This window comes from Ptychodera flava, chromosome 5 (genome assembly GCF_041260155.1).
Source record: "Ptychodera flava strain L36383 chromosome 5, AS_Pfla_20210202, whole genome shotgun sequence".
In the NCBI taxonomy this organism is placed as follows: domain Eukaryota; kingdom Metazoa; phylum Hemichordata; class Enteropneusta; family Ptychoderidae; genus Ptychodera; species Ptychodera flava.
The window spans coordinates 4,222,589-4,245,432 of NC_091932.1; the positions used below are offsets into that span (position 1 = coordinate 4,222,589).

Consider the following 22,844-nt stretch of genomic DNA (forward strand, 5'->3'; position numbering starts at 1 on the left):
CAGTTTTAATTACATTTCTGGAAATTACGTATGCAAGAACAACAAAAATGCAACTTAATAGGTGACTGTAAATGTAATGATAAACACTAGAAAATAGCTCAGACTACATGCTGCAACAGTAGCCAACATAAGCATCACTGAACAAACGTGACAGTGTGATTTTCTAACAGCAGTGTTCGGTGTTGCGCACATGTGCAGCTATCTTCAGTAAAAAATCTACAACTGCAATCTGTTCTGTTGAATAATGTGTGAGTTTGCTGATTTCTAATTAATTCACAGTTACTGAACCAAGGATTTTCTAAGTAATCCTTAACGTTCATTAGGATGTATGTTCTACTTGTAGCAAAACAATGATCATCAGATACATCCACTGAAATTCAGCACAGATTATGGCCATTGCTACCTTTTATATGGTACACAGTATGTGATGAGAATTTCAAGAGGCAGACAGCGAGGATGAGATCAGAGCATATTATTTAAGTGTATAGCATTGATCTTCAGGGTAAAATTCACTGTTGAGTGACTTTGTTATTGTTTTTCACACTCTGGTGAAACACACATTATGACAATAGTCAAACAGCTGTTTGCAAAAAACTATTGAACATACAAAAGGTAAACCCGATCTTGAGAATCTATTAATCGCATTGCATGAAACCATGGCAACCACTGATACAGACGGGGCATCAATAATACTGGAGGGGGCATCAAGTATCTATATCAAAGAAGTTTGCAAATTACTGTCTTGTTGCTATGTATTAGTTATCACACACTCAGATGAATTTGCTTTTCAGACAATATACAGTCTAATATATCGAAGAGTAAGATATTAGAATGAAAGGTTATTGTTGCCATGAAAACTAATTTTCTGTCTTCTTTTAGCTATTACTATTCCACAATTATATATCAAACTAATTCACTGTTTTGAAAGAAATGTGATGAAATCCAATGAGCGCCATACACCAAATTCATCATTCTTAGAAAGATTGCCTGAAGCCATAATAGAGTTATTGCTTGCAAGACTAATCAAGTATTGAAATAAGAAGACTGCCTCAGCTTTGGATGACTTTTGACACTGAAGTGTAATGAATTATAAAATTTTGAAAAATGGGTTCATTTCGTCGGGGTTGCTCTTACATGATAATTTGAGCTGTATGAAATCTTCAACACAGCCACTGATGTTTGGAATGCTTTAGACAAGCAAAATACCCAGTATGAAGAATTAGGAAGCTGATTGCATTGAAGTATGAATAAAACCACGGGCCATGTTTGAAATCTAAATCATAACTATACATCGTTATCACCAACATGACTATGGACATGCAAATTAAATTTGCTACTTAAGAGCACAGACGAAACACGAACATTGTTTTTCAGGAAATCTTGAACACTGTATGCTAACATATGTTACTAAACACTTGCACTTATAACACTGGTTGTTGATCAATGTAGATTGCACTGGTTTCCATGGCAGCAGAAAACGACTATAAAGGTATATATCATACATGATCAAAATCCATTGAAATTTTGAAATCTAAACAGAATGAGTTTGACGGAAACTGAAATAAAAAATGCAATGAGTTATACAGATGGCATTTTTAGTTAGATATACATAACCAGGAAAGAGGTTATGAAGAGTTACGCGGCATAGCACTGACATGTACTTCATCCAACTGAGCATTACATCTTTAAATTGCTGAATTTTATTTCATCACATTTTCAGCTTTCTATGTTCACTTGAACCGACCTGGCTACAATCAGGGACAACTTGATTATGAGGTCATCAAGGTCATTCGGCGATTGTTATGTGTCAACTCACGGCTGGATATAATGCGCGATTTTCAATCAACTTACAACACAAACCATAAATTATCCAGCACTAATCAGATAAAACAAAATTAAAACCAGTTCCACACATATACCATAAACCATGTGAGCTTTACTTCTGTTAGATTCATCAAAGCTTGAAAAATTTTTATCATCTAGATAGGTAATGAAATACGCGATCATGTATTTTGTATTTTGCATCAAAATAACAATTTCTGGGAAAACATTCAGTGAGCTCTTTACTGATTATATCTCATGATGATTGCTTGGAACTGTGTTTGAGGATTTGAACGTAAATTTTGCCACATAGAAATTCAATACTTTGCTTGAATCTGGCTTTCATTGGAAGAAATTTTAAAAACTTGCTTTTAAGTAAATATTAATAATTCAGAGCTGCACTATATTAATGTCATTTTTATTCTTAGCTGAAGTATCACCCTTTTGTCATGTTATCATCACAGAATGTGTTATGCTATTTGGGTAATTAAATTCATATGGTACAAATAGAAATAAACTGGCATAGAAAGGTGTGCATGCATATTGTATGCATGTGTCGATGCATGAACCATGGTGCGATGCATATTATGTATACACACAAATGCGCCCTTCCTGAGTAACAGAGCAAGATTCAGTACTCCCTTTTGTCACCACAGAGGGCAGTATACTACCACATAGTAAAAGTTTCATATTGACCCAGTACATTGCATTAGATTTAGTTCAAGTCAGTAGCTGTGTAAAATAAAAATCATTTCAGTAAGTTAGATCGTATTTATGTTACTTTTTTGTGTGAAACACTGACTGAGATGATTGCAATGCAATCTTCTGCCATCTTCACTAAAGTTGAATCATGGAGGCAACACAGTATGCTCTAATTGTGGATACATGTACTTCAATGTTTATTTTATTTCTCTTGTGTATATTGATGTTTTTATTCTGTTTTTTGTGTTGAGTTTTGGTTTTAGAAATTAGCAATGGTGAGATGAATCAAGCAATCTGTCATCAAATATTTTATGTCCTGTACATCGTGACCCTTTGATGCTATTATTTCATTTTACATAGTCGATGTCTGTTTTCAGCTTTTGTCAAACCGGTACCGCAACAACGTAGATATTATTTCACATTTTTGTGACACATTATTGTGATCACGAACAGAGCAAAATTGTCAACAAAAGTTATTTGAGTTTTATGCACAGGGTCAAAAAGTTACTATGTAGTTATCCTTCCCATTACATAAATTACTACATGTATGATGTCATCTTATGAAGTCAACTTAAGAACGGGATGTAATCTCATTAATAATTTATAGCAAAACAAACACCACAAGATGACCAAGTCTGTAAATTTTACGATACCTCCTATACATTGCGGTCAGAAAAAAATTATCATGATTACTCTGCTACATTCACCAATCATAAATTAGTTTTTATTCACAGACTTGAACCAAGTTTAACTAAGCATTAACAATGCAGTGATACATGTACTATGTTTGCTAATACTATGTCCTACGTGCATTCTTAACCCTTTGATCGCCAAAGTCAATTTTTGTCACCTTTATAAAATGTGCCCCAGTCAATTTTTTCAGATTTTTGCCAAAATTTGGTGAAAAACTGTAGCCAATGAAATGTGACGTCCATTTGATCCAAAATTATCAAAAAAATTACAGAAAAATTAATGAAAATTGGTAAAATGTTGCACTGAAATTTTGGTGGGAAAAATTACAGCGCTCAAAGGGTTAAAATCAGTGTGCACAATATAAAAAACAAGAAATCCACAGGTGTACAAGAAAAGGAAAATGAGAATTCCAGGGATATCTCCAACAGCAGTGACAATGATAATGACAGAGTTAGCTCCAATGCTGATGCAGTTTTAATATAAGAAGAGTTGAGTCGTTTCATGCAAGTGACAGTGAAACATAAGTTACACACAAGATCAGGCTAGAAAGCTGTATCGAGATCAGGAGCATTGACAATTATCAATATAAACAATGGTCAAAGGGACAACAGGTATATCAGTGTTCACAGAATAGTGTTGACTAAGGTACACAATAAAAGTGCATTCTCCTTGTACTATGGTACAGTTTACTTCTATTCCTGTGCAGCTATATGTTATCTGTCGTCTTGCAATGAATACATGTCCATAGAGAGTAACTTAACTGAAAGAATCACTCGTGTATAGCTTTCCGTCAACTCCCCAACCCAAAACGACAACTGAAGGCCCAGTATCTCTCCCCCCCCCCCCCCCCCCCCCCCCCCCCCCCCCAACTACATGTGCTAAGGTTATTGTAGTGAACTCAAAGTATTGAAGTACTGCCCATAACTGACACAACAGGCTTCTCAAACACCCACTATGAAGTTTCAGTCTAATTTAAAGGCCTGTGTTGGCACCAGATTGTCTCATCAGAAAATTTACCCACTAAATTACAATTTCAACGGAAAACAAAAGGCTATCACACCTCTGCAATCCCAGGGATCGCCAAAAGGGCCTTTAAACAATTATCAAGCCCAGTTACATAATAAGGAGTGCTATCACCTTCCCTCCCAACTTGGTTCAACCTTCAGAAACTCTCAATAGGTGTTTGTACATGACTTTTTCCCATTTACCCTGGTAATAACAACAAAATCCTTTATTCCATACCAAAGTTCTATACAATTACATACAATGGCAATCAAATGTTTATTCTGAGTATCAGCAATACATACACCTGGCTACATTATCTGGTAACTTGGTAACTCTACAAGATACACACGATCTCCAGGACAATGTGCTTCTAATCAGTCAAAATGACAGCCTCTTCAGCTGATTTATGGCTCTTTATCTGCCACTGAAGTCTTGAAAGATGGAAAGATCCAAATGCTTTAGAGGACAATCAGTGCCCATGGAAAAGAATTAATCTGGAATATTTACACAATTCCACAATTACAGGAATCTATGCTTCAATAGAATAACTTTTAAACTTGTCTATTATCACAAGTTTTATGTGTCATTTTGTGTATTAATGTAAAACTTAATAGACATACCTGGGTGTTGGTGTGACTGTGTCCTGGTAAAGCAATGAAGGTCACTCTCAGAACTCTCATTATCATGGCAAACTTTAAGAAGACTGATATTTTCAGCTGGTGATCTGGAAAAAGAATCTTCCCGCTCTCCCTGATTCCAACAAGCATGCATCTTGTTGTTAGTATTGCTATGACCACTTCTTGATATCTTGATGGAGTATGTTAATCTGTAGACAGATAAATTACTGTGAAAATCTTAGACTAAACTTTGCAAAAAAAGATAAAGACCATTAATATTCGGTTATATTGCATAGTGAGTTTGGTCTCAATTCATTTTCCATGCACGGTTGTTTCATTTCTCACTGATCTATGCATTTTATTAATATGTGTATCACGACACTCTTTGTGAAATAATAAACAAGCTACACAGCAACCCATGTAGCTCCGCTGTGATATTTAAGATTAATAAGTGTAGCTGCTATGTCAATAAAGGGAATACTGATGAACATGGGACATATTTGAATGTCTGAAGAAAATTTCTGAATGTACAGTAGATTATAATTTTTTTGGATGGAAAAGTCCAATCTGTGATCGTTAACCCTTAAAGTGCCATAGACTTTCTATGCAATGCAACTGCCAGGCCAAGGACTTTTTGAACCCAACTTCTCAACATGTTATGCTTTTTTCAGACCGGTGCAGTTCATTTTCTGTGATGAGAAACCCTAACAACCCAATATTATTTCCAAAGCTCATGATATGAAGAAGCTCTCTATGACAATGAAAGTTTCAATTTACACACTGAAGGTGTAAAATTGGGCTAAAATGCTCGTTTTTTGTTCAAAATTCACTGAAAATGATAAAAAGTTTCTAAAAATGTAAAAAATTCATCATCGGCCTTCAAACTTAAATAAAATTTTCATGTTATGGAAAGACACGAATTCAGGTACACGATTTCAGCATCATGTAACATCATACGTAAATAATAAACAAAAACAAACAAACAATTAGTGTCTTTCAAAATAATACAAATGCTTCCTGTGCAAATGCATCTCTACAAAAATACAAATAATATTTTACATGCAGTACACTAAATGTAGATTGACAACTACTGTGTATGGAGCATCGGCATGATTGCATTGCCCAAGCATTGTCGTTTACTTGTCTATTGTATTTGTTTGTTTGTTTGTTTGTATTTGTTTGCTTGTTTATATATTTTTATTTCTTCTAGTGGAAATGATTTTCCAGAGAAAAATTCAGTGTACATATCCACTTTGTCATCAGTTTACTATCTATCATACGATTTCTTGTTAGTGTTATTTAAAATCTGTCTTCAAAGTTAGAAGAAATCAATTATAGTCTTGTTTGCCTGTAAACACAAACAATTAATTTGCATACACAGAGACAACAAGGTTCCATATTGTACATGGAGGGGTAACTATTGTGCAACACATGCACACAACTATAGGGCATATTCAACTGACTCTGTATAGTTTGAACCGCCGGTATAATTATAATGAAGAGTTGAAGACAAAAACACATTTCACTAACCTTTTATCGATTAATTTTGGTGTTTGACCCAACTTACATTAGTTTAATTCACGTACGCGTGTGTTACTATCTGTGGCTTATCGAGTCACGGACTCGTACTACCATACATACTAGTCAATCCGTTCGCCAAGTTTGATCACGTTTTTTGACAAGCATGCCACAAAATCCGCCACGAAATGGAAAGAAACCACTAAGTATCGAGAAAAAAGTTTCATGTCCGGTTTATTTCAGTTAAAAAAATGCGTAACACGTAGGAAATGTCTCGCAATGTCAACAGTTCGGAACAACTACATTTCATTTACAAACCGGGTCGACTGTCATGGCCGTCTTGCTTCAGGACGGCCGGAGGTCAAATATCAACAGTTTAAAGAGGCTTTTGGCAGTCAAACGCTTGAAAATTCACAAAATACACTTCAATTTAACCAAATCCTTACAAATTTCTCAATCTTGCATGTTTTGGACTTCGAAAACCTTAACCTCGGGTTCCATGTCGAGAGTTAGGCATCACACAGTGCCGCCATCTTGGCCGCCGATACGTTCGAAGTTCTCTATCGCGATTGATTTGGTCACCAAATCGCGTCATTTTTCCGTAAAATATTCTCAAAAAAAACTGTAAAATCTATCATTTCTATCACCCAGAGGGCAGTAGCTTGGCAAAATATAGTTGTCTTCCGTGTCTACGACATGGTAAAGCTTTCAAAACGTACGTACGTGTTTCGTTCAATGCACTGTGGCCGTATCGCGTACGGGTGCAACTGCAGACCTGATTAAATATTCATGAAAACCGCTGACCTCTTTTGAAGAAAGTTCGCATAAATTACTGGAATTTTCGATGTTAGGCTGCATGATGTCATTATTTTAGTCCTTATATGGTACTAAACTGGGTTCAAAGGGTCAGGAATACCCTCCTTCTGGCTGAGTTCGGCAATGCATAGCTAAGTTAGGCATAAGCATAGAACGCAACCACTGTCGGTTTATATACCGACGTGGCGCTGAGAGCGAGAATGCCGTGTCGGTTTATAAACCGACGCGGCACTTTAAGGGTTAACATACATTGTATATCAGTGTTGGCCGCAATTGCATACTGGCGCACTTTGCCTGAGTACTAACATTTAACCATAGCTCAAGTGCTTAACTGTCAAGACAAATGTTGGTTTGACCAAAACTGGCAAAAAATTCCGCAAAAATGTAAGTATGCCAGTTTTATTATAATTTCAACAAATCTGAGTTGAGTCAACCCTAAAAACTGTATCAAAAGCAATAAGACTAGGAGATGCTAAGAAGATGATTTTTGGAATTTTTGACCAAAAACAGCAAAAAATTGCCAGGTACAGTCTGCAGATGTTTTCATGATTTGAACAAAACTGATACAGATCATCCTCACAGATATTCATATCAAATTTCAAAGCAATCTGATGAGCAGTTTCAGAGATGAACATTTGAAAAAAAAGCAAAAATCGCCTCACAATACAAATTCAAGCATGATTTGAACCATAGACAGTAAAGGGGGAAGACTCCCTTCTATACTGTTTATATTTGGACAAACGTTACCAATCCAAGGAAACTCCACACCAAGTTTCAAAGCAATCAGACAAGCAGTTTTAAAAAAGATATTTTGACCAAAAACAGGAAAAATTGCCCCCAACACAAATTAAAAGAGGACTAGACTAACTGCACTTAAAATACAAATATGCAAATTTCAAAACAATTTTACCAAACGTGACTGAAGTTACCCTTGCAACTTGAATATCACATTTCAAACCAATCAGACAAGTAGTTACTAGTTTTAGAGAGGCTTGGAATGCAAAAAGTTCACAGATGACAGACAAGACTACAACAACCACCTATTAGCAGAGCTAATAAAAACTCATCACATTGACGTTAACTTGTATAAGCAATTGAAATGTCATAAAAGTCACAGAGTAAGAGTACACTTAGTCTAGGATCTCACCTTCCTCTTTTGGCCTCTGAAGCATGGGTGAAGGCCAAAAGACGGAGGCAATATCCTAGACAAGAGTACTATATGAACAGTGATAGCTCCCAAGCACAGTATATTACAGTTATGAAAAAGATGGCAACGTCTTGACCTTTGCTTGTTTATGGCTATTGTCTTCAGCTGATGGAACAATAGACACTAATTTTAGGGTCTACAATGTATCCTCCTTAGAGAATGACACAAGTAATGAGCAACAAACTAGTCCATATTTGATTTAATCTAAGTAGTGAATTATCCAACATCAGATTAATCATAACAATCTGAATATCATATTGTGTACATTCAACAGTTCAAATACTCATTTGTGCAACTTCCTGCATTCAAAGTTCAGAGAAATGTAATGAAAGTAGTAGGATTGATTTATCTTTACCAGGCCGGGTCATTATGATTGGCAACTCATTATGATAATGTATTCCGACTATAAGCCAACCATTGACCAGATTATGTCATTATAAAGTAGAGGTCATGCTAAGGTCACAAATCACCCGCCAAAAGTGATCAGCAGTTTTCTGTCTATGAGGTTCGACAGATTTCGACTGCCAACATAATCCACATGTTCTGCAGAAGATCATGGTCATCATCATGTCCGGTATGGGAAAATAGTCGAGATATTTACGATTCATTTCTACCGCCAATTTATCAATTTCTCTAAAGTACCACGAATCATTTTGTAGATGTTCACTATACTGTTTTTTAGATTATTTGTGTATAGGTACTAGGTACGCGCAAGGTATTTTGCTAGAAGTAAGAGCAATGTCAGAGCTTTAAAATGATACTTTAGTTGTGGTTGTCTGACGCAGACTAAAAATGGTACGCGATTTTTAAAATGTGTGTTGACAGAGTGGCCACACAACTGTTCGAGATTATGACAAAATATGGTATGATAATTGTTAAACGACATCCATATTCCCATGATATGTACAACGCCAAGTGTTTTGCAAAACCCCTCTTTCACAACTGACAATATTTTTGACACGGATCTACAACAATACACAAAAAAGTTATGTGAGTGCAGGTGCAGCGGAGGAGTTTATATTATAGTAAGACAGAGTTCAACACACTATGGCATATGTAACCATGGACGCACGTAGATGTTGCCAGGAAATACAAATTTTACTGATGGCGCGCTAGCCGCTGATTGGCTAATATGAGAGGTATGGTATAGCGTCGCAAATTTGGAAATGACCTGTACTGTTTATCTAAACATTTTCAATAATTTTGTCCGCCTCATATCTGACATCAATCTAATCTGTAACAGCAAAAGTTAGGACACTATCGTTTATTCAGACAATGCAGTTGCTTTTTAACCCTTTTCCTGCCAAGTTAACATTTCACCATCATGTCAAGTTGGTTATTCTACACCCAACACAGCACATTTTGCTCAAAAATCACTTTTTTGCAGATATTTATTCAATTTTGATTAATTTGTTAACCCAAGATTAAAATATTAGTTTGGTTCACCTTGTAGCTTGTCAAGCAGTTGAAAGTTGCGTGATAAAGAAGTGTTAATTTATGCAAATGTATGCAAATCACCCGATTTTCTGGCTTCTTTTTTCACCCAATTTCGAAATTTCCAAAGAATTTAACTCCACTCGGGCTTGGTCAAATTTTCTGAAATTTTCACATTATGTTCTTTAAATGCTATATAAGAAAATGACTATTTTGTTTGGCAATAAAGTTCTTACATTTTGAATAAGAGGCATTTTAATTTTGCGCATCATGATTTTAATCAATTTTTTTGAGTGTCAGTCTTTAACCCTTTCACCATCATGGTTTGTCCCAAATCCATTGTTTTCTATGGTAAAGTTGGACCTGTACACAGGGAACTGGGGGTGAAAGGGTTAACCCTTGCCATTTTAGAATGAGGATAGATAATGCCAAATAAAATAGTCGTTTTTTTTACATATACTCTTCTTTCAAGTGAGATATTACATTTCAGAAAATAGTATCAAATTTTTGACTTAAATTAATTTTTATCATTAAGGTAATATGCACCTCGAAAGTAAAAGACTTAAACTTTTGCTCAAACTTTCCTCAGTGAAACTTTCAACCAGTCTCTTACCAAAGCAAGAATAAAAATCAGGGGTCACCGTGCAAACTTTTGTACTAGAGAGACAAATAACTTGCGATTTCTCGATATTTGAAATCCAAAATGGCCGCCATCCCTGTGTTAACTCTATGGGAAAAAATAAAATTTTCGATTTTCGAAAAACTAAGACGGTGAAAACTTTTCTTTCACCAAGAGCTTCAAAATGAGCCCCCACAGTGGTTGGTCAGAAGAAAATTGATAAAATTTGAAGGCCCGAATGTCTGTCCCGAGGTGCGTTCTACCTTAATACCAAAATTGAGTTTTTTTACCCCAAATAGACACCCACTTCATCTTTGGAGTAAACTACTGCTATCATACTGAACTTTAGAGTCTTTGCTTTTTGAAAATATATAGTATGAGGGGATTCCTTGTCATCTTTGATGAGAAATATTGCTTGAAAAAAACTGTGTTGGTAACATCACAGTCCCTCTATAGAGGACTGTGGTAACATGCAGCTCCACCTGGATACCATACCAGTATTAAGGCGTGTTTTTTAGAAGATCTTTAAGCAAACCACAGTCTAAGTAGGGACAGTGGCCAAACCAATGCGAAAAACCATGAAATACAGAGGGCAGTAGTGCCCTTTCATCCTCTTATCATCTCGATAAATAATCTGTGTCTGAAGTTAGTAGAACAAAAATTGATGATAAGTTCCGAGTCGGTCTCTGAAGGACGTGGGGTCAAAGGGTCAAAGTACCAACCGGAATCACTCACTCTCTGGTCTTGGGACTCAGGTGGGAGTGTTGAGTTGCAAGCTGTTGCAGTACAGACGCTAGTACTGATCGTGCGACAGCTACAACAGATCTGCTCTGGACCTATCTGCATACCACATGTACCATAGCTGTAGTACAGTAGACAGGTAGATCGCGAGGCAGTGTCTTTGCATAAACTCTCACCTACATGTGTGATGGTGACTTCCGGTGCCTTTCCACATGAGTCAAGAGTGGCCGTGCTGAGTAGTCCGGATCTTGTCATTACAATGAACGCTTGTGTTTATATAATAATGGCACACGCTGAATTTGCGCAACACTGGCATATGTCTTGAGCCAAGGCGCTAAGCATACGTACGTACGTACGTGCGGTGCGGGGCACATCAACTTGGTCGAGAGACATTTTCAAATTTCCGCCAATGCACGGCGCCATTCTAATAAATATTCATGTTGCATGATTTGCATAATTTATCAGCAGTTGATTGGTATCTATGGAAATAAACAAATGAGTCTTAGATACGTAAATGGTTCACCAACAGCTATTGGTGTACAAAAACCGTTAAACAATTTTACGACCAATAGAATTAGCTGTAACAAATACAATGCAGTCCCCATTCGAACATAGCAACGCGTAGTGCAACACAGCAGCTGCCAAGCAAACAGTTCATACATTGTGAGAGCCTCTGAGACATCAGGTAAGTAGACAAAACGGGTCCCTCTTTCTTCGTTTTTAAGTTCATATTCTCTAGTTAACTTCCAACAGCACTAAAATGGTGTTGGATAAAGATTTGTGAAACACATCTAGTCGCATTTCCAGAGTTTATATTCATCAAGGGAGTGACATTTTAGCCCAGATTTTTCGTACATCGCATTCATGTGTGTCACGACCAGGTTTCAGAGTTGCTGTTGTGTTATAATGACCAGGTTTGACAAATATCCCTCGGGCACGCATTTACGCCTTGCTTCAATCAATTTCCCATCAATTGGCCAGATGATATTCAAAATTTTTGTTGTCGTATTTTCTCAAGATTTGACCAACATGCCATGGAGATACCAAGATATATTACCCAGTCGATGCCCCACTGATCACATCCGTCACTCAAAACATACGCCATGTTGTCGCCAGTGAAGTTTGCGATCGTTCATTCCTTTGATCCGCTCATACAACTATTACATTCAATTCAGTTTTCGCATTATCTATGGTTTTCGCCAACCAATTTGTATCCTTAGACCACAACATCGGGGCAACAAGGATGGGTTGACACATGGAGGTAGAGACGTTCTCGTTCAACCTTCATCGTGTTTGACACAGCATCCCATTCCCAGTAACTTGTCTTTGACTTCATTCACTTTGCTTGTAGTGTCCTGCATCCATTATCCCAAAGTACACTTACATTTCCCTGTATTGTCTCTTGTGGGACACCCATGCAAATATCCATCACAAATTTTAGGCAGAGTTTGTTTACATTTGTTGCTGTTCGTGTGGGAAGCTTGTTTGCCCCGAATTTAAATGTGTATGTACACCACTTCAAGTTTCACAAAGACTGACATATATGCAAGTATTGTCCTGAAATGATAATTTTGTGGATCACAGATTTTACAACATCCACCAAGGTGTCTATTTATGTCATTTATATGCCCCTAACTCTTAGAATATTCTCAACCTCAATAGCAACAGCTAGGTATATTTCATGTTTTACATTGTACAATTATTGACATATTATTCAATGGTATGTGTGTAGGTTTTTAGAGACAACAATACAAGATGTCTACCCAAGCAGAGATCAACTACAAAAATGCTACCCATTTCGCTCCATCGGATTGGCACACATCAAATTATGTTCTCGCTACAAACTCAGAGCGTCAACGCGACTCATCACATCGCATCCGTCAGGAAGGGCGTCAGCTAACAAATGTCACTGACAACAAGACATGGTGGGGAACTCATGACAACACAACCCGTCTGTCTAATAGAATTGATGACATTGAACAATGGAGGGAAATTTTAGAGAAGACGCTGAAAGACACAGATGAGGAAATTGAAAGATTGCAAGATGAGAAAGATGCTGCAGAGCGTGCACTGGAAGCCAAGGCACTTCCTTTGGATGTTGCCATTGAATGTCTTACATTGAGAGATGGCAGGAAAAGTATCGATGTCGTTGATGATGATGTAGATTCAGAGCTTCATAAGGTAAGCAATGATAGTGTTAATAAATAAAGCATATTATTTCATTAAAATTGGTACTTTCACGATTGATAGACTGTACCAAGATCCATGGCAGTGCATGTGATGTATGGTGCATTCTCAAGTCATGTATTTTGTATAACTGTCTGGAAATTTATACTCCCAGTAACTCAGAAAACTTTGTCCAAAAATTTCTTTTCTGAGTTGTTCAGCAGATATGATAATTTGTGTTTCAAGGAGGTAAACAACTGTTGATTGTTTTGAGACAGTGAGAATAAAAGTTACATCTTAAAAGTATTTTTGGAATGTTTTTGTTCAGAGTCATGAGTTTTAACATGCTGTGTGACATCACTGCATACATGTATTGATCACAGGGTAAGAATTCTTCCATCGTTGACTGAAATTTTTGTCAATTAATTTTCATGGAACAGGAGGTAGAAGTGATTGAGGGAGCAAAACAAGCTTTACAACAGAAAGTATCTGAAGCATTTGAACAGTTGTGTTTACTTCAAGAAGCCCGTCAACAACTGGCTGCAGACCTTCGTGATAAATTTGAAGCCAAGGGAATTGACACGTACTGCCGTGATCTCACCATAGACTCTCCTGATATTTGCTTCCAACCTGATCCAACACGTACACCTAAAGGGTAAGCTAAAACTGCACTGTGAGTTTGAAATCAAGTGAACTCAGTTTTAATGGATTAATTTCTTATAATTCCCATGGTTGTAAAAAATGTAGTTTGATAGTTTGATATTCAAAGAAAAATAAAAAAAATGATTATTAAATCAAAATTTTTATGTTGTTTATTCAGTGAAAAATGTAAGCTGAAGATTTTGAAGATAAAATATTTCAGCTATGCATGATCGCATGTTTGTATGAGATAATTTGTCAATGCGAGACTGTTACTGCGACATTAAATTAAATGGACACTGTATTTGTTTGAATGAAGCACATTATTGACAATGGTTATCACTTTATATTGCTTTTCAAAAATAAAAGAGAATTGATGCAGTCCATAATATGGCTGTAGCAGTAAAATTTAAAATCATTTTCAATTTTTAACTTTATCACATTGCCCTTTACAGAAGTACCACACCACAGACATGGGAAGACTACAGTCGTTACAACCGAGACCGTGCTGTGGCTGAGATGAAGGCATCACAGAGATTACGTGAAGCCATCAAAGCCACCATTGCAAAGACAAATAATGACTTGGATGCTCAGAGACAGGCACTGGATTATGCATACAGGAAGAGAATTCATGATATGGAGAAAGCTAAAGATGAAGACGAGTGGCAGAAGAAAAATGTACGTACACCATAGATTTGTTGAATTGTGTACTACCATGCTTTTTTGCAGCCTATGAAAATGTTCAACTTTATTGCCTGAGTTATGTACATCCTATTTTGATTTTAATGATATGCTCATACAGTGACAATTATTATTGTACACAGCTTATTGTCCACACCTGAAGCATGTGCTATGCATCGTAGTTTTGGAATCACATTTCAGTTCTGTTGAAATAAACATGGATTAAAGAGCCCAAAGTACATATACAATACTGTAATTTCTATGACAGCTTTAGAAAAATTGGTAAAAGGGCTAACAAGTTACAGCTGGATGTTTTATTCCTTTGTAAATAAGTTGTCTCCATGGTACCTCATGCAGTGATGTACAAACACAGACACATAGAAGATATATTGTGTTTCTGAGAATGAAATCAATATTTTTGGTCCTGTGTATCCCACAACTTCCAGAGAAAATTGGTTTCTTTTAATAGGATGACAGAATGAGCATTGAATTGAAAAGATGGATGTGTGTGGTACATACAAACCTTTTATCTGTTATTCATGCATGCATGCATGTATGTATGTATGGTTTCTCTGAAAGTATTTCAGTAGGTATACACAGGTTGCTATATTTATGCAGAGTTTATGAGATTGTAATTTGCAATATTTCCAAATTTGGTATCAACAGACTGAAGAAGAAATTGCTGATATGGAAGATGATATTCGTAAATTGGAGGCAGCTATCAAAGCTAAGGATAACCCACTGAAACTGGCTATGACTCGTCTTGAAAACCGAACCTACCGTCCTAATGTGGAATTGTGCAGAGATAATGCACAGTATGGTCTCTGCAATGAAGTTCAAGAAATACAAAATAGTATTAAAGAACTTAAAGATAAACTTCAGGAAGCCCAGTAAGTTCTTATATTATTCTATGGAAACAAGTTAAATAGTCATTTAGTTACACTGTCGTACAATATTTTATTTGCGTTTCTTGCTCATCTGGAATATACAACCTAAATGCTAAAATAATCCACAGGTTTTCATTCCAAATGAAATAACTTTGCAACTTTACCTTTACAACCTTGAAGTTTTCTTATCAACCATTACTATACCATACTCATTGAGTGCCTGTATAGATGAATGAAACCTTCTACCCAATGAAACCAGAGTTGTGATAGCAAAAAATATGGCACATCAATAATATTAGTGCTGTTTATAACTCTGTTATCATCAATGATTTGGTTATACCTTCTTTTTCTGAACAAATTTGAAACATATTCCAACAATAAGGATGACAATATTCTTAGAACCCAGGTGGTTGTTAATGTGATCAGCATTTTGGTTTTTACAGTTATTTTGCTCCCATGATTGACATACAGGGATGTGCAACATTAACTGAAAAAATTCAATCCTTCCAAATCTTATGAAAGGTGTCTGATTTTCCATAACATGGCCAATTGAATCTGCATAAAACTTTCCATAGAATTTCAAGCATTGGTTTCAGTGCTACCTTCTGATTTCAGTAGTGTGTATTGTTGTGATCTGTTGAGAAAAAAATGACAACAATAATGAGTAATGGGCCAGGCTCATGGTAACATCACCAGGAATATGAGTACTAACTTTTGAATTTTCTTATCATTGACAGTAATGCTCGTGATGCCCTTGAGAAGCAGTTGTACCGTATCAATGAAGACTTGGCAACAAAGAAGAACTCTCTGGATTTGGATAAGAAATGTATGGCAGTGCGTGATAGACTAACAACCCCACCAGTTACACAGACCAACCAAAATCTTGCTACATTCAAAACAGATAGAGAGCTTTACTCAGCCAGACAGAAACTTGTAGCATAAAAATATCATACCTGCTAAGTGTACATAAACTTTATTGGACAAAAGAACATCTGTTCTCTTTGTAAGTAGGGTCGCACATTTTTCTACTTATCATGAACTTTTCAGATATCAAAAGCAGATATGTTGAGTGGTGCAATTGAGAAGTTTCCGTCCTGTACACCATTTTTCTGATACCATATTTCAATAAATTGAAAGTGTAACTCTTGCTACAATTACCCCTCTGTATTTACTTCATCAGTCTCAACATAGATTGTTATGTGTTAAAGTTGAAGAAGTTGAATTTAAAAATAATAAATTTGAAATACCACAGCAGTCACATGCATTAGGTTAGAGGCTTTCTAGGGGAGGGTTTGTGTGAGTGCTGAAAGGGGTTGGGATATGAAGTCAAGCAGTTAAAAGTCTTACCACATTTCACAATAAGAGAACGTTTTACAATCTCTTTCTAGTATGAATGTTTTTAATGTAATCACATCCATCGTTCCACATTTGGTTTTGACTAAATGCTTGACAATACTTAGAATTCAAATTTCACACCACTGCTGTCTGATAGTTTGACATTTTGCATGGAGCAACAGAGACAGTACTTATTGCTCACCCAACTAAAGGGAAAGATGGCTCCCAAAGTTATACAACTACCCCTGATAATGGTTGGTATTTTTACATTGCCAATATTAGGCACTGCAACTGAAGAAACCAAACGTATGTTCTACCAACTGATATATATTCTGAAGTGTTTCAACTATTTACTTGAAGAAAACAAAGTAATATCCTGTATGTAAAAATTGTGTTTTCTTTTCATAAATAAATAATGGATTTTGAGTGTGCAAATATTGTCTCTGTGAATTTTGTCAATTGATATGATGCTGTGAATGTTATTGCATTCCGATACATTGAACATAGCTGCTGAGCAACATTATACCGCCATCATACAATGCATAAATTAAAGTGCATATAGCAGTGTACCCTTTAACTAATGACATTTCTGAACACAGTGAATCAAGTTAGGAATATCTTGAAATTTCTTCGCTCTAGCCCAGTGCCATCACAAGTGATGTACAAAATTTTCTTGCTTCTAAGATAGCTTTCAGAGTCATGACAAGATATGGAGGACAGCTGGTTTATGATCAATTTTCTGTTCATAAGAAAATTAGGTATAGTAGCTTTTAGGGGCAATACCGTGGACCATATGGACACTGAATGTCATTATATTTATTCAGAAGGCAAGGGAAAATTTCTGGGTGAAGGATCTGGGTTGGGGTGAAAGAGGCCCCTTAACTTTGAGTAGAAAAGAAGAGAAAGAAGGCCGCTTATTGTTGTAGACACCTTGAACATTGAGCTGCAGTGAACAAGTCAGCATACTGAACATCTAAAACAGTGCATCCTGGGAAAAACATGGATTCAAAGAATATATTATGATACAACATAGACCTTGCGCATTTAAAGGGAAATAAAAGTAGCATTTTCTTTCAGCATTTTGGGAGGTAAATGATTCACTTTGCTTTGAGCTGGAAAGATGAAATATCTCCAGACTGAGAGTCAAATTGAACTTCAGAATAACTAGAAACCAACAACAAAGTACAGTCAAATCACAAAAGATTTATTTTCAAATCACTGATGATATTGAACAAAGCAGACAATCTTTAGTAAAATAGGAAAGTGATCACACACCTTTACTTACAAACATTGGCATGCCGGATTTCAGCAATTTGAGTTTATAAACAGAAAGTAAATCACATTTTGTCAACATCTGTCATTTTCAGTATTATGTTGTAGTAGATTTAGAATGACAGTGTACCAACAAAGATCCAAAGAAATATGGAGCCAATCTCTACATCTGATTTTAATGTGGAGAGGGAGGGAGGGGGGGAATTAAAACTTCCTCTAGGCATTCCACACACACACACACACACACACACACACACACACATACATACATAATAAATTAATAACAATAATAATGATCTTAGTTTATTAGGTAATATAGGTCATCGGCCTTTTTAGAATATAGGAAAATATACACAGGCAAACTTGGGGCTTATGTATAATCTAAATTTGACAATATGACAATATTTGAGGTATTTCTGATCTGGTATATTTTCTATAAATTCTCTGTACATCTGAAGCTGTAAAAATATACTTTGATAGGTTCAGTATTGTATGACGACATGTAGAGTTCATCAGATTTATACATTTCCTGATGGTTGGTATTTCATAATAATATGGTGAAAGAAAATGTTTCCTCAATTGTGTGTAAACAGGACACACCAAAACAGAAATGAAACTCATTTTCAACCTGATGCATGTAAGATTACAGGCATAGTCTGTCTTCCCTTGGCATGTTTGCAGATCGACCACTGTCTATTCAGAGATTATGGTTTGATACTCTATGATAATCATTACATGTGTGAAGAATATATAGATAGATATATATATATATATATATATATATATATATATATATATATATATATATATATATGTGTGTGTGTGTGTGTGTCACGGTGTGTGTTTCTGTGTGTGTGTGTTTCTGTGTGTGTGTGTGTCTGTCTATGTATGTATGCATATATCTTTCTTTCTTTGTATGTACGGTATGTTATGTATGTATTAGTAAAAGGGGCTATTAGTCCTCCCAGCAGATGTAAATCTGTCTGGCTCAAAGCCTGGGCAAATGTTCAACCTTATATCAGATTCTTGTTGAATCATTCCAAAATTCAAATATTGACAATTGATATATTTGACTCTTATATTCTATGACTGCTGGAGAATTCATTCTTTATATTAATCACAGTTACAGAATGCTCGGGTAAAGTCAAGATGGGGACAACTCAAAATTTAAAAAATGTTATCATTTTTATGATTTTTGTATATGTTGTTCCCTGATTAATTAAAACAAAGTAAACAGAAAAAGGGGTTTATCATCCTTCTCTCTGAGTTAGAAAGTCCTGAAATAACCCTACCCTGTACTCTGCCACAGGCTTTTTTCTTCTTTTTTGATGATTTCAAGTATTAAAGACACATATATAACACTTGTCAGAGAGTTCTGTAATTATTCTGACTACCGTATTACATATGTTGTGAAGGGTACAGTGAGTAGACAAAAACAATGATGAGAAAATGTAATGTTCTCATCTTACTTTTTAAGACATCTTCAAGACATATGCCATATCCTTTATCTGCAGTTCATACTTCTTAATGTTCAGCCATCAAATATGTGCAGAACTAATTAAAAGTGAAGTGTAACTATTTCCTCCAGTGTAGAGCTCTAAAAACATTCCTGTATGTGTGAATTTTAGATTGTATGATGGAATATGTGTGATACTGAACACACAGGGAAGATACACAATGATATATTTATCAACAGGGTAAAGAAAACTGCTGTGTCAGTAGTTTTTTTGCAGGTTTTCTGCCATGTTCATGTTACCATCAGATCAAGTTGGTTAAAGACTGTGAGGCATATAAAATATCCAATTTGTTACACTTCAAGGACTGTGAAAACATTCAGACTGTAAAACATAGTTTTTTTACCGACTGAACTGCAATAACATACCATAGCAAGAAGGTGAAAATACTCAATATCACTGCTTTTTTTCTGATTTTGCATATTGGGACATAAAACTGCCTCAAACATAAATTCAATAATTTGATATTTTTATGTTCATAAACACTGAATCTGTAACAGTTTAAATTCACGAAGTAAAGCTTACCGTCCAATAAAAGCAAGCATATAAGCATATTACTGCAAGAAAATACAAGGACAGTTTAAAGGCCAGATGTGATGTATGGTAACTACATTACATCATTATATGCTGTGTATGTATATGTACATTATATGTCTGCGTTTGATGACCAGGCAGATCTAAATTGCCGATACAGAACAGTTTGAAAAATTTTGGTCAAATTTAGGTCGAGATTTGGCGATACTTTGAACAAGTGTCACACAAGAATATATTTGCATAATCCCCTTTTTTGTGTATTTTTTTATGTTTATAAACACTTAATTAATAAGGGACTACCCAAGGATAGTGTCGGCTCTTCTTAGTGTCATGTTTGACCTCCCATCTTTCCTTCAGAGTGAGAACACTGAAGAACAAATACCATGACTGAGCTCTTCGCCGAAGCAAATTTCTGCTGTATTCACGATAATTGAAGAGAAAAACTCAGCAAATGAACTGTCTTTTGAGATTGGACTGCAAACCAATGTAATAGTTCGACTCGGACACGATGTCCTCATCGTATAGCGAAAGGGTACGCAAAATATTGTAAATTCATGGTTCTTCGAAATAATTTAAATGCATATTTGCACCATGGTTTGACTTAAACCTATTGTTTCAATTTAGTTATTGTTGACTTATTTACTTAGAATTTGCGAGAACGAGTCAACCGATTACAGTGATTAATTTTATTGGTGTTTGTGGATACGTACTCACATTCTGTACGATAGAAACTGCCTAGAAGTCTCAATCGAATCAGTGCTTTGGTGAGGAAAACTGGATATTTTTCTTCTCAGAACTCATGTATAGCCGTATAGAAGGTTGAAAAACTCAATTGCTGGATGAAAATAACTCTAGGATTCTAACAGCTACAGACAATATTACATAAGCTACTTGCATGTAACATGTTACCACCTTCAAAAAATGCTGTTTGTTATGGCATTTAGACCATGGTTCTGTTACAGAATGACCAATTAGCATAGTTTTCTTATTTTGTAATGACAAAAATATTAGTGCTGGTGATTTTTCCTATATTACACACGACCATCAACTGTACTCGATCGCTCGAGTCAATATTTAAGTACCAATGTCATGTGACTGAATTGAAGCTTCAATACGTGGATCAAAAATGTGCAGAGACAAGCATCACTTATTGATCATTTTCCGAATTTACAGTCTGGCATTTCAACGCCACTTTGATAATTCACAATCCTTCAAAAAGCTTCGCAAAAATCGGACCTCCCCCGAAACGAGTTGTAGGCTAAAAAGCGACTATCTCGGGATAGCTTTCCGAAAAGTGTCAAGTGGAGTAACTGAGACTGGAAGTACTGTAGAATGAATGATCGAGATTATTGTTATCCGGGAATGAATATGAGTGTTGAGGGTTTATAGTGAGACAACTCTAGAACTTGTGTTCACGAAGGAATGGAGTACTTGGGAGTGCTTCATAGTCTTGAGATGACACCTAACGAACATACTAACGGGATGAGAGAGAGAGAGAGAGAGAGAGAGAGAGAGAGAGAGAGAGAGAGAGAGAGACTTTGATTTTTATCTTTATCTTGGTTTATGTAGTGCACGCTTAGTCACTCCGATTTACCCATCTACCATATGAACCGACGGTACCACAGAAAATAAAGGAAATCTAGGTGTGTGATGTTGTTTATGTTGTTGTTCATATTGTTATTTGGTAATAAAGTTGAAGAACGCAAGTATTTTATTTCCATTTTCCACTATTAGCCGTCTAAATAATAACTGTAAGAATAATTACAGAGTTTCCAAGGCTTTGAGGTGCCAAGAAGATGGAGCACAGCGCTAGTGTCCATTCTTTCCTATGTACTCTGGACGAGGTAAACTTTCAATTTTTAAGCAGCCACGAATATTGAACCTTCGTCTTTGGAAAATATTTTTCGATCTTGAACAATGATCTTAACTGGGGCAATCTACAAAGTTTAAACGATATGGAGATAGTTCCAAAATTAAGCAATAAACCACACTCAGCGAAGTTGTATTTGGAAAATTTTGAGCAGTTCGTGACATAATATGACGTGTGCACGAGCGATAGCGAGTACGAGTGCATACCTGGTATATGGAGCGAATTCGTCAAGTTGGGTGGTATACCCGTTGCTAAGGTGTTTTATTGCTATTATATCATAATATTACATTGAAATTCTGGCGTGAAACGTCTAAAATTGAGGGCTAACCCGCAGTGGCTCGGAAGGTTGAATTTGATTGGATGGTCGTTAATTGATCATTTGCATATGCTTTTTGAAAAAAATTTAAAGTTGTAACAGATGGTTGTTGCTTCAGCTGTATTGAAGACAAGCATGTTAGTACAGTAACCACAGGAAAGTGAGGAAGTACGCATGGCTAAAGGTCACGGACGTGAGTTCGCATATGCATATAATCAACTCTCCGTCTGAGGGCGCACTATAAATTCCAATGCAAGCAACACAGCTAAGGACAGGAAAATGCAGTTCTACGAAGGTGTTGTACTTGTTAGCTATTTTTGTCACGCTGCGAAAGAAAAACGTCGTAATATTAACTTTAATGGCCACGTGTGCACGCCTGCATAGATCATTCTGCAGCCTCTGTGTGTTGAGCAGTGTTGAACGCTGTTGAACACACATTGAACACTGTTGAACACAC

The 22,844-nt window shown here is 36.1% G+C and overlaps 1 protein-coding gene across 1 annotated transcript; it reads left to right on the forward strand.

Annotated features, from left to right (window-relative positions):
* Window positions 1-11,209: 11,209 nt before the first annotated feature.
* Window positions 11,210-17,316, forward strand: LOC139132789 (tektin-B1-like). Its single transcript, XM_070699045.1, has 6 exons — window positions 11,210-11,858; window positions 12,906-13,354; window positions 13,780-13,994; window positions 14,434-14,656; window positions 15,326-15,549; window positions 16,284-17,316. The coding sequence occupies exons 2-6, from the start codon at window positions 12,929-12,931 to the stop codon at window positions 16,486-16,488; spliced, it is 1,293 nt and encodes a 430-aa protein (XP_070555146.1). The 5' UTR covers window positions 11,210-11,858; window positions 12,906-12,928; the 3' UTR covers window positions 16,489-17,316.
* The last annotated feature ends 5,528 nt before the right edge of the window (window positions 17,317-22,844 follow it).